The sequence below is a fragment of the Miniopterus natalensis genome, chromosome 8 (assembly GCF_054644295.1).
Source record: "Miniopterus natalensis isolate mMinNat1 chromosome 8, mMinNat1.hap1, whole genome shotgun sequence".
NCBI lineage: Eukaryota > Metazoa > Chordata > Mammalia > Chiroptera > Miniopteridae > Miniopterus > Miniopterus natalensis.
In genome coordinates this window covers 13,525,273-13,538,721 of record NC_142088.1, presented here as the reverse complement: position 1 = coordinate 13,538,721, position 13,449 = coordinate 13,525,273, and the positions used below count along the sequence as shown (strand labels likewise).

The following is a 13,449-nucleotide window of genomic DNA, read 5'->3' as shown; positions in this document are numbered from 1 at the left end:
CTGACAGGTGAGGTGTGAGTTAAGAGAAAAATCTGACCAACTTGGAAGCTTTTGGCCTCATCTGTTAGTAGTGGTGCCATTTATCGAGATGTGAAAGGCACAGGGTAGGGAGTATGGATTTGTGTGGTGGCAGCAATGACTGTATTAGTTTTCTACGGCTGCTGTAACAAACGACCATATATTTAGTGGCTTAAAATAACACAAATGTATTCTCTTATAGTTCTGGAGATCAAAAGTCTAAAATCAGTCTCACTTGGCTGATCTGAAGGTATCAGCAAGGCTGGTTCTTTCTGGTGGCTTCAAGGGGAGAATCCATTTTCATGCCTTCTTCAGCTTCCAGAAGTCACCTTGCTTCTTCCTTGCATCAGTCCACCTATTTCTTCCAAGTCATAGCTCCTACTACTCTTCTGTCTTCAAGTCTCCCTCTGCCTCCCTCTCATAAGAACACTGTGATTACATTGGCCCACCTGAATCATTGGGATAATCTCCCCAAGTTGAGATTCTTAAATTAATCACATCTGTAAAATCCCTTTTACCATATAGGCAACATTAACAGGTTCCAGGGATTATGACCTGGATGTCTTTAGGGCATTATTTAGCCACAGTGATAATTCTATTTCATTCATAGTAAACTTAAGATGTCTGATAGAAATCTCACTGGAAGGACCAGCAAGGCAGTTGAATATATAAGTCTGAAGCTTAGGGAGGGGTCTGGCCTGAAGATAGAAGTCATCAGTGCAGAGGTAGAATTTGAAGCCTTAGGAATGGCCCAGATCTCCTGGAGAGAGTTGGTAAACAAGAGAAGAGAGCCGATGACAGAGCCCTGGGGTTGCAGATATGTAGAGGTTTGGTGGCGATTTGGTGGAGGTGGAATCAGCAAAGGAGGCTCTGGAGGAGCAATAAATGGTGTAGAAGCAAGACCAGTAAGTGTGGAGATCCAGAAGTCTAGAGAAAGACATGTTTTAGGAAAGAGAGAGTGGTAACTCTTTGAGATGCTGTTGAGAGGTCAGTGAAATGAGGAGTGACCATTGGGTTGGTGGGCACCTTGAAGGTAAGATGATAGAAGTGAACGTGGCAAAATCAGGTAGTTCTCATCCAAGTGCATCTTTTTCTTCCATGAAGTCATCAGCTAAGGAGGAAAGGATAAGGGAGGAAGTGCTGACAATTGCGGAGAAAAGAGAAAGTGGAAAATAATTATCTTGGAAAGTGGGAGAGTGAATTTACAAGGAAGATGTGGCAGAATTATCTGATGGTGTTGGGTACTCACAAATTTGAAGTGAGCCTAGTCATTAGTTGTGTGATTTTTCTTTACACCTTCACCTGTTTGCTGGGTGCATTTGTGGAGTGAGAACAGAGCTGGATGTAATTAGTGTAGACTGTTTCTCTAATCAAATAAGACAGGAGAGAGGGTGAGAATTATGGGTGTTTGCAACGGAGTAGTTACTACACTGGCTTATGGAGTCTAGACTGGGGAGGAGGGAAGTGAAGACACAAAAAGGGTGAAGAATAATGAAAAAAAGGAGCCGGGCCGGCATGGCTCAGTGGTTGAGCGTCGACCTAGGATCTGGGAGATCACGATTCAGTTCCCAGTCAGGGCACATGCCCGGGTTGTGGGCTCGATCCCCAGTCGGGGGCGTGCAGGAGGCAGCTGATCAGTGACTCTCTCATCACTGATGTTTCTCTCTCTCTCTCTCTCTCTCTCTCTCCCCCTCCCCCTTCTTCTCTCTGAAATCAATAAAGATATATTTTTTAAAAAAAGGAAAAAGGAAAGCTTTAGCATCAATGACAAGAGGTCTCTATGAAGTTGAAGAATTGCCCTTTTCAGCTTCTAGAAGTCTCCTGTGTTACTTGCCTCTTCCATGCATCAGTCAAGGAATCAGTAAACTACAAAGATGGAGGGTAGGTGATAATCAGAGAATGGGATGTTTAAATCCAGATCCAGAAGTGATGTGGTTCTTGGTGAAGAGGTCTAGAGGATGGCCACTTGAGTGAAGCTGAGTGGCTGATTTTCTGCATCAGCCGTCCTCAGTGCTATCAGACCAAATGTCCTCTTTTTATAACAAATATATTTTAATATCCCCTTTCTTATCCTGAAACGAGATTCATAAGATAAGTCACTATGGTTGCTTTTTAAAGTAATAATAATAATATAATGCCCTATCAGACAAAGTAAAAAAAAGAAGGGAAGTCATTTATAACAAGACTATATAAATTTCAATATAAATGCTGGGGCACAACTACATTTCAAAACAAATGAAAAAACCCTCATACATTTCCCAAATTCCCACTAGAGGATGGTACCACCTCTATAGAGCAGAACCACTGATCTATAGAGATGCTGAAGTCAAGACTGGTGGGAGGGAGTGTATGGGCCACGGAGCATGAGTAGGCAGTCAGCAGCCAACACAGCCAGAAGGGGGAAGGGGTGGTAATATATGATGACACGCACTGCAAAGGGGCTGGGGTTTCTGAAGGACAAAGGAAGAGAAGTGGTTTGGAAGTGGTAATGCGAAGCAAGGGGGACATGGCCCCCATCTCCAGACTCCACAGGACAGTGTATGAGTGAGAAAGCAGCCACCACCTGAGACAGCCATGCAAGAAACACTGCCCCCAGGAGACAGTTATGTTGCAATTAAGGGAAGATGAAAGTAACACTTAGAGAAGAGGCTGCCAATGATGGGCCATGAGGTCCAGAGGGCACAATAGAAGGGCTGGGGAGATGGGGCCAGGAAAGGGATAATTGTCCATATTGTGAGGGTGGTCTTGGAGGCTGGGACCTGTGATGGTGAGTATCATGATTGGGGATGAGGCACAATGGAATTTATGGCAATTGTAAATCTAGGGGTGGCTGGTCTGGCCCCTGTGTTTAAGCACAGACTCATAGGAGCAAACAGCAATGAGTCACTCCAGCCTCCTTAATGTGAAGCAGAGACTGGATGGGAACTCCTCAAAGCCTCTCCAACTTCCAACACACTGTGATTCTAGGAGGTAAGACAGCTACCCACTGTCACTCTTTCCTCCAGTATTCCTTCCTAAAGCTCCTGAAAATTGCACTTTGTGCAGTAAGTCTTCAAGGGCTCGGTGAAGGAGAGACAATCTCCCTGTAGCTCAGTAGATCCTAATGTGTTGGGTATGTACCCCTTTGAGGATCTCATGGAAGTTAAGGACCATCTTCCTGGAAAAAAACAGACACACAAACTGTGCTTATAATTTTAGGGAGTTCATAAATCTGCAGACCACCATGGATCCCTTCACCAGCCTGCCTGATTATGGACAAGTAGGCTTCTTCTTTATTCACTCTCTCACCCTCTCCCAATGTGCCAACTCGCTTCTTTCTTTCAACCTTTTGAATACATGCTGTGCATCCTTGGCAGTGCAGTGCTCATTTGTTCATTTATCCCACAAGCCTTGTTTGAACACTGCTGTGCTCCTCCCCCTAGGTCATAAGCTCCTCGAGGATAGGAGGTGTGGTTGAGGTTTGGGCAGCTAACAGTTCCAGGAGACTAATAAAGCCTCAGTGATGATGGAGGAGACAGGGGCGTCGGGGAGAGAGAAGCAGGATCTTTTGAAGCCCTAAACTAACTCCAATAAGAGCCACTACACTTAATTCTTAATTAGCTTCTTGATCAGACAGTTTTACTCTGATTGAATAGGGTGGCTTAAATTTTTGGTCTGAATGCTGCCTTCTAATTATCTAACTGTCTAGTGTTCAGGAAGTAATTAAACCATTTTAATGGATAGGTGGCTGAAGGAGAGGAAGACACACATGTTTTTGTAGATAATGCTTGTTTGGCAAAAGTTGGAAAAGCACAAACTACTTCATTCGTATCTGCTCCCTGGCACTCCCTCGGCTTCCTGCTCTACAAATTACTTAGGATTCCTAGGGTGGCAGAATTTTAAAAAGGGGGCAGGAGAAGATGGGTGGAGCTCACCTGACTGGGACAGGCAAGCGGGCAAGGTTGAAGAGATGGAAGAGAAAGGAGATGGGTGGGAAATGGCAGTGGATAGAGAGAGAGAGACTGAAATCAGAACGGGGAAAGACAGCTGCTGGTGAAGGGAGGCAGAGAAGCAGCAGGAGAAAACTGAAAGTTAGAGTGCATGGGAGTATTAGAAACCCAGTAAGTTCTGACTGAGCCTTTTTCTGGGGTTTTCTGTGTAACTTAACAGTTACCTGGTAACCACCTACGAGATGCCCAACCCTGAGCTGTATTTGTGGGAAATCCAGTTCCAGGAGAATCGCTGCCTTTGTCTTTCTAACGTCTCTCTTCTCCACAAAACTGTAGGCTCCACAGGTCCTCAGAACCTTTCATTTGTCATCATATCTCCCCCGGACCTCCAGCTGAAATGGCCCTTTGCTCAGCGCAGCCCATGAGGGAAGGTGGCCATTGTGAGTGGGTGGATGGTCCTGCCAGCACGGCTCCCACGCTCGCCACTGTGGTGTCAGGGAGCTCTTCCTTCCAGACGTGGCATCCCCACCCTCCCCTGCTGAACCTTAGCCATTGGCTCTTGCTGTGTCCACAGCAGTAAGATACAGTTTAATTCCAGTTGCTATTTCCTATTATGTGCTTCTACGAGCGTCCAGTTTCCATCACATATGGAATTAAGAGGCCAAAGCTAACTGAGAAGTCTGTAGAGAAGCCTCTGGTCCCCTCCCCAATGCTAGAATCCCCCTCCCTGTCCCCATCTCCTGCTGGTTAAGAGGCATAAAAGGTGCAGACCACTCTCCACAGTGCTTCTCAAACTTTAGCACACACCAGGATCAACCAGGGAGTGTGTTAAAATACAAATTCCAAGGCTCCGCCCCCGAAGAGTTTGACTTAGTCGGTCTGGGGTGAGGCCTACGAGTTTGCATTTGCAAGAAGCTCTCAGGCAGTGCCAGTGCTGCCCATGTGTGGACCCCACTTGTGTACCTAGAACATGGTCCCCATCCTGGCCTCCTGCCTCACAAAGCCTCTACATTTTGAACAAAAAAAGGTAACTATAAGTAACTTTAAAATACTCTGCTTCAGATGTGACAGGCATGAAAATGTCAGGCTACTGTAGAAAAGGATTATTCCTCTCCGAGACCCAAAGACCTTTGGGCCCCACAATTTACTCACCCATGAACATGCATTGACATTCAGAGCACTGTCACTTACTAGCCTGTGGTTTTAGGTAGGTTATTTCCTTTTTCTGAGTAAATTGGGGCTGATACCCCTTCCTTAGAGGGTTGTCATGAGGCTAAATCAAGTAATGAGCCCTGTGTGCTGATGCCGGGCACAGTGCCGAGCACACATTTAACACTCAATGCTACATAACACTGATTGTTGTGGGGACAGGGGAGATTATGGGACAGAAAAAGCCCACTCATATCTCTTTCCCTTCTTCACTGCCAACCCCATCCCCAAACACAAGCACCTGTTCTTCTACATCCTAACTGTCCTTCCCGAGTCTCAGGCTGAGTCATTGTTTACTGATGAGTAACATGCTGGAACTGAAAGGAGCTTTAGAGACCAACTGACTCCACAGAAGTAGAGATGAACCTTCACACCTGTTTCTCCTCTCCCACCACCAAGAGCCTTCAGTACTGACCTAGAGGGATGCACCCCTCCCCCTGCAGAATTACAGGCAGCTGTGGGGCAAAACACCTCCTAAGCCCCACCATTGCCAAACCCTCACCTTCCAGATGCTAACCCTCAAGGGGCTAGCCCTACCCATGACCTGCACCAAACAATGTATCAGGCAAGTGTGGGGAAGAAATCAATATAACTAGCTATCTGGGGTGGATTCAGAAGATGCTGCCAGACAGGCCTGATTGGCAATCCACTTGCCCAATATTCTCCAGGGGTACAATATTCTAAGCTTCTCACAAGCTGAGCCAGGCTCTACTTCTCCGGGCCTCCCTGAGGAATTGGCGAGATGTGGGTCCAGGGTCCCATTTGGGCAGGCTCACCTGGACTTGAATGCTTTGAGTTACCTGACTTTTTCCACAAAGACTCAAAGGACAGAGGACACTGAATGCACTCAGTGAGGGCAAATGCAAAGCCACCTCCTGTTTCCATCTCTCAGTGCCTTGTCAGTGCCCAGGGAGAGATGTCCCCTGGGAGGTGACTTCTAAAAGAGTTCCCTTCCGAGCAGGGCCCCTGCTGGCCAGCTGACCTTGGTCAAGCTGTACAGAGTGTTTCTCAGTGCGCCAGCGTGAGAACATTCCAGGATCTCGGCATACTCAGGGTAGTGCAGAGACCTGTGAGAAGACCTTGGCTGGAAAATCACTGGCTCCTGAGGCTCTTTGACATGAAATAAGCTTAACTCAGTAGGACTGAGTAGTGAAGAGAAATATCCTGGAGCCCCAAATATCTTTGCATTGGTATAATTAAAAGATCCATTCCTGTGAATTATGCCCTAAGATATTGTGGATAATTTTCTGTGGGGCTCCTTTATGAGGCTTAGAGTTCTCACTGTCTGGACAGATACAGACAGAATTGCATTTCTCAGTCACTCTGGATGGTGATGATGAAGGTGCTGGTGATGATGGTGATTGATGGTGATGATAGTCAATATTTATTGAACGCTTACTATGTCTGTCACTCTAAAACAGCTTTGCAAATATAGTCTACTTTTCATAGAAACCCAGTGAGGTAGATGATGTTATCTCTACTTTCCAGAAGAGGAAACTGAACTCAGAGAGGCTAAACGTCCACAGACACACAGCTTGTACATAAAATAGGACATAAACCTAGGTTTATTTGAGACAGAACAGTGCTGTGTGTTTGGGCTGCTTCCTCTTCTGTGCTCAAGGTCAGATGCTCCCTCCAGAGAGAGTCCAGCTATGGAGGAGATAATTTTTTTGGAAATTATATATGTGAATGTATATGTAATTTCTATTCTAATTCATAATAAGATGTGTTTTAATATATGTGTTACATTGCTATAACAGAGTAGATGAGGCTGTGGGCTTTGGAATCTGATGGAACTGGGTTTTAGTTGTATGACCTCGGGTGATTTACCTCTTAGCCTGTTTCACATCAAGAAAATGGGCATTATAATAGTAACTACAGCACAGAGTTATAGGGAATAAATAAGATGATGTATATAAAGTACTTTCACAATGCTTGGTACATAATGAATAATAAATGTTAGTTACTATTTTATTGTCACTATTATTGAGGGGGAAAGTGTGTGTGTGTGTGTCCCTTATCCATGTTCTCTTTTATTTTCTATTAGCTGGATATAAAAGACTCAAAAGTTCTGTGAGAGTTTGGAGCCACAAGATGGAAGGGGCTTGAGTCCCTGAATTGCTATATGGAGGAGAACCTCCCACTGACCAGGGACTTCTATTGCATTAAGCTACTGAAATTTGGAGGGTTTTTTTTTATATATATCTGCTGGAGTTATCCTAACTAAAATCACTTCAGTGTTAGATTAGAGGCCACAAGAGAAAAGGAAATTAGGGCATGTTTCGTGTGGTCTCCAAAATGTATTAGCTGGCTTGAGCATCCACCTTATTTATCAGATTGGGCTATTTCTAGTCACAAACCCACTGGCAACAGAGAGTCATGCCCCTCTGAGCCTGTTCCAAAGACTGTGCTGCAAGCACTGAAGACAGTTCTCAAGAGGTGTTCCTAAAATATTTTGAGCCTGTCAGCACAACTGGATTAAGTGAATTATCACCCAAGGGGTCTCCTTTGAGGGGGACAGTGCTCACTTTGTGTGTCTGCTTCTAAACCACTCATCTTCATCCTCCAAGCACCCCGCAGCTCAGCTGTGGAGAGAGGTGGTCGTGCATGTTCTTGGGAAGCTGTGGGGGTGAGGGAGGGCATGGGTGAGATATGAGTTAATAGTTAATTCAGAAAGTTAGACAAACCACTTGCAGGTAATGGAACATGGACTGAACCTCACTTGCTCATTTGTGTGGTTGATGCCTATGGGTTGTTCGGCCTGGCCCACCATTACTGAGACTTCCCTACAGCCACAGTTGTCAACCTCTGAGAATTATGACATCTTCTCACAAAGGAAGTAACTTCAAAATCCTAGGATGTCAGGCCTAGAAAGACCTTGGAGATTGTCAGGGTCAACCCTCTTATTTTACAGATAAGTTAACTGAGTTGTAGAAGGAGGAAGTAACTTGGTCATAGAGGTAGTTAGTAGTTGATCTTGTTTTAAAACCTAGATCTTCTATTTCCTAGTCTCTTCCACTGCATCAGGCTGCCTCCTCCATATTTTCAAAGCTTCCTAATAGGGGAATTAAAGGTTTGACAGGCAGATCATTTCTAGCCCAAAGGAGGGAAGAAAGGAAGGAATCTTTGTGGTATACATGTATTTTTAGTTAATGTGAATTAAAATGAAGTTTGAAAGATAATGTTGTTATAGTTCTGCTGCTACCACCCCCTGCCCACTTGCTATGAATCAGGATTTGAATTCCTTTATTTCAGAGGGCAGGTACCAGGTATTTCTAAATCATAGGAAACAACCTGAATAGACAGCACACAGAGGAAGCTTTAACAAAAAGACTTTAAAAATAATTTTGTTAATGACCATATTCCACTGTTTTAAAGATTTGGAGCAAGCTCAGAAGTGTTGCTCTCCTTCCTCCCCTTGACCCCATTCCACTCACAAGTGAAAAACAAGCATGGTAAGGATGAGGTCCTCATTTTTGCAAAGTTGACTTTTTGATGGCCAATCTCTTGTGTCTCTGGTGTTAAAAAAAAAAATAATATTTTTGGTGCCAAAGACCTTAATTAATTTGCTCTTGTTAAATTCTAATAACTTGACCCACTGGAGCAGAGAACGTCCCATTTGTTTTCTGTGAGTCTCTGTCAGCGTCTCTGCTGGGGCAGACGGCGTCATTAGAGATGACGGAAGAGAGGCAGGTGGAATGAGGACATTTAATGTAATCAGATCTTCTCATTGAGGGGACACGGGTGAGGGGACCCAAGACCTTCCAGAATACTGCTCCAAATAACAGCAGACTCTCAATTACGTGAGGACACGGGGTCAGGCTCTGAAGGCTTTGGGCAAACCTTTATTGAGTCCCTACTAGGAGCGGAATCTACCCTGATCAGGTGCCTCCTCGCCTGGTCACTGATATTTAGGAAGTGCCTTCTTGTTTACATACACCATCTTAACCAGTCCTAGCAAAAGCTCTGAAGATGGTGTTATTGTTCCATTTCACAGATAAGGAAAGGGAAGCAGGGACTTTTGTGGGGGCCCTGGAAGCCATGCCAAGGTGGACCCTGTACCCACTGTTGTGAATCTCATCTCCTTCCTGAGCAATTAGTTGAGGGCCAAGAGACTAGCCCTGGGCTAGGATATGAAGTGTCCTGCAAGGACTCACCTGCAGAAGTAAGCCAGACCTGCCTTGTGAAGGCCGTGTTCCTGTCCTACATTCCTCTATGTGAATCTGGTGCCAAGTGTGCCCACTGGTAGTTCTGTGAGTCTGAATATCTAGTTGAGCCTGGAAATGGAGAGAACTCTGGTAGACGTTGCAGGCTCCACCTGCTTCTCCTTTCCAGAGAGCCCCTAAAAAGCTGATAGTCTGTAACCTCTTGTGCAGTACTGTGTATTTTTCCTCAACTGGCCAGCACATGCAGAGCAGGAGAAGTGACCCGTACTTGAACTTTACCCTCAAAACTACCAACATTGCAACTGATCATCAACACCATCATCTCAACCACCATAAGAATCTGTGCATTTCAGCTACTGCCTGTCACCTCCCTCTCCCTTCTCTAGGTTACTCCCCTTTTGATTCTGTCTCCCAGCATTTTCTCCTTGGACAGCCTCTCCTAGAAAAACAGCGAACTGAGAGTCCTACTCTGCTGCCCGACTCAGCCTGAGACAAATCTTCAGTCTCAGAGTTTTACCATCTGAAAAGTGGGAAGAATAATCCTTGCCCCAGGGGACGTGCTCTGACACTGAATTAGCTCTAGTTATAGCCAACAAAGTGATAGAATAGCCTAAACTTTTGAAAGATGATAGTCTGACTACTTTTTGATGGCACCAAAGGCAATTAGGGCCCTATGCATTCCTCTCCCATTCAGTGGCTGTCTCCAAGCAGTCACTGGCTTGTCGGAGCAGAATGGATTATGTTTTTCTAAAGGCTCAGCAGGAAGGAAAACAATTTGAAAGCTCTCAGTATTTAGCCTGCTCTGCTTCTCCCAGAAACTGAGTGACTACATGTGACATGGATATAAGAAGAGAAAGAATTAGAGAGATAGAAGTGGGCCAGGTGAAGGCAGACAGACAGAGAAGAGCCAAGAGAGAGACAGAGGAGGAGATGGTGCCGCGGAGCCCTACTTAGGAGGAGATACTATGAGCAGGAGAGACCAGAGCACCAGGCAGGCCAGAGTGGGGGTGCTAGGTGGCTCAGAGCCACAGGGAGCAGAGCAGGCCTGTTTGCAAGGGCTCTTCCTGTAAGTGGGCCCAGGTGTACCAAAGCAGCAGGTGTCATCTGCAGGTATCCCACAAGTGATGCCATGGGACTCCTCTATCTGATACAAAAGGGCTAATAGAAGGAGCACTGGACTACCAGTCAGGAGACCTTGTTTCTAATCCCAGATGAACAATCTTGAGCAGATCACTTCCCTTCTCTGGGCCCCAGCTCTCTCAACTACAAAACAAGGGAGTTGTACTGGTCGATTGTACTATCTCTTCTATGTTTAATTCCCTCAGTCTTCAGATCTATGGAGCCCTGAGCGTTAGATGGTATTTATGCCCCTCTCTCTCACCCATGCTCCCACCAGAGAAGGGGGAGTATTCTTCTCTGCCCCACCACCTCTTTGATGTAAAACTTGTTGGCGACTTGCATTGGCCAATGTCTGTGGACAGGAGGAGCAGTGGGCAGTACTGAGCAGAAGCTTTGAGAAGCATTGCAAGTGTCAACCAGTCCTCTTGTGTCCCTGCACTTGGCTAGGAGAAGAACATATCCCTGTAGTCCCTGCTTCTTTAGTCTGGGTCCCAGCATGAGGAGATGCTCAGAGCAGGCCTAGACCCAATGCACAGTCAGAAGCTAAATCCAGCCAAGCCTAGCAGAGCCACAGCCATCTCTTAGACCCATGAATGGAAAATAAAGCTTGTTGTAAGGCCCTGCAATTTTGGAGTTGTTTGTCACTGCAGCCAAAGCTGACTAATATACTACGTGACAGGAAAGTATGTCTCATAGAAGCTCACATCGAGGACAGATCAAAAGCCTGCCTGAAGGAGAATGAAGGGCAGCTGGAGGGGCCCCTACAGGAAGGCCCTCCGCTGCTTCCCCCTCCATGCCAGAGCCTCCTACCGCCATATGGAGACACACCTGGCTTTTGGCATCAAGAAACCAGGCTCAGCAGGAGTAGGAAGGGAGTTTTGTGGGAGAGGGAACTAAATTAGAATGCCTCAAGTCATTTTCCTCCCATTAACAGTCCTCTCTCTTCCACAGCCCTCCAAACCTGGGCAGTCTGTTTCTTTCACTGCCTACATGCCATAATTAAAAGTCTCTTGAACTGGGGGTTGATGTATTGGTTTTGCTAGCACGGAGAGGCAGCGAGATGCTAGACAAGTTTACAAGTTCCAGCATCGCTGGTCTCTAGCTACTGTAATCAGTATGCAAGTCTCCAACTTCTCCGGTTCTAATATTTAAAGACCCCTGAGACACTCACATTAATATCATCCCAGCCAAATTCTAGCTAATAGATGTTTTTCTGCCAAATGAAGCAATGTAGCATTTTGATATAATACACAAATGAATGCCCAGAGAAGACGGCTGTGGAGCTCTGATGCTGTCAGCATCATGTCCTAGGGGTAATCTGAGAGGTCTGGGTTAGGACATGCAGCCAGTGCTAAGCATGCTCCATGTCACTCAGAGAAAACCATGGCCACTCCCTGCCTCCTTAGCCACGTGGACGAAGACTTCAGAGTTGACAGTCACAATCATTTGCTGGGAAAAACAAAAAGACCCAGCCCTTCACCAACCAACCTAACACGATGGAAGACAGGGGAACATAGATTTCAGAATGGGATAAGCAGGGACTCAAAGGGTGGGTTCCCAACTTTTTTCTAAAACACGAAAGCCTTTTAAACAGAATTGTACCTGAAATGGAAACGTATGTAAATAGATAAAAGAACAGAAACTAGGGGTGATGCAGGGGTGAAGATTCAGAGCCTGTCTGGGCAACATTCTGGTTCCCTCTCCTGAAGGTGGCCCCTGAAGCTGGGTGTGGAAGCCCAGGGCCACACACAGTTTGAAAACAACTAGACTTGAGAAATCTTGGGCATTGGAATAGGCTTATGGAAAGCTGGACCAAGGAAGCAGGCATCCTCAATACTGTGTCTGGGCATTTTGCTGTGAAGAGAATAGAATTAAATGTTCAGGCATCCTGGGTTTGGCTTGGCACCCACGGGGTACACAGCAGAGAAGCCTTCCTCATCTGGCTTGAGGCAGACAGACTCACCAGCTGGCTTTTCACAATTCTTCTTAGTGGAGAGCCCCCTTATCCTGACCTTCAACCAGGCAGGACAGATGTGTTTAGATCTTCCTGCCCTTTCCTGCTCCCCCTGTCCCTGCTCACCTCTCAAATCTAAGCCTCTGGTCCCTCCTGAGCTCACAGGTTTCAAGGCTGCTTTGACCTTCCAGAGCGTGGGATCCCAGGGGATTTGTCTAACTCACTGCCGTGCAGCTTCCCACTCCCACAGAGGCAAGCCTCCCACTCACCGATGCATACCACATCCATGAACCCATACATCCCGTAGCAGATCTGGAAGAGGAGGTCCTGGCGCTGCCATTTTGCCGAGGGACTGAAGGTTGACCAGATGAGCCAAGAGATACTGGCGATGAGGAAGAGGGAGCCCAGGATGGCAGCTGCGATCTGCACCTTCTCAATGACTGTCAGGGAGATGGCCTGCCACTGGGGAGAGGAGAAGGGTAGGTTAGCTGATGCTCAGAGGCCCTCACTCCACTCCCATCCCATTCCCATCCCTCTCCCTTTTGTCGCCTCAAGCTCTCACCACTGGTTTAGGATTTGCAGATTTCTGAGTTGTGGAGGAAACCTATGTCACACCACATGATCAAAAGTCATTGTAAAGATGGGGTTTGGGGCAGGCATGGCTGGGAAGGGAGTTGATTATGATACAGATGGCGAAATGGGAAGGAGGAAGTGGAAATGCAGAGCTAATGTGGGGGGTGTTCCAGGGCCCAGAATATTCTTTTCAGAGCAACACTGTTTACTTTTACACTAACAGGCACTGAGAGGACAGAGGCCTTTTACTACTTTTCTGCAACACTTGGCATGCCTTTAATGTACATGCTAGAGATACCAATTCAACAAACAGAGGACACAGGATGTGCGGGGGGGGGAGACAAGAAAACCAGTATAATCTACTGACTACATACGAACACTGAGATTTCTTTTTTTTTTTTTTGAACAGAAAAAGCATTATACTAACAGTAGTATTGATGGATGGGTTTGAAGGCTAAGGTGTGGGTGAGTGTCAACTCTG

General features: G+C 46.1%; 1 protein-coding gene across 1 annotated transcript in view; it reads right to left on the bottom strand.

Moving 5' to 3' along the window:
• The window catches only part of MARCHF4 (membrane associated ring-CH-type finger 4), a 71,214-nt gene that overhangs the window by 1,809 nt on the left and 55,956 nt on the right, over positions 1-13,449 (bottom strand). Inside the window, exon 3 of the mRNA XM_016196897.2 lies at positions 12,665-12,857. Within this exon, the coding sequence (XP_016052383.2) occupies positions 12,665-12,857 (193 nt within the window). The remainder of the gene's footprint in view (positions 1-12,664; positions 12,858-13,449) is intronic.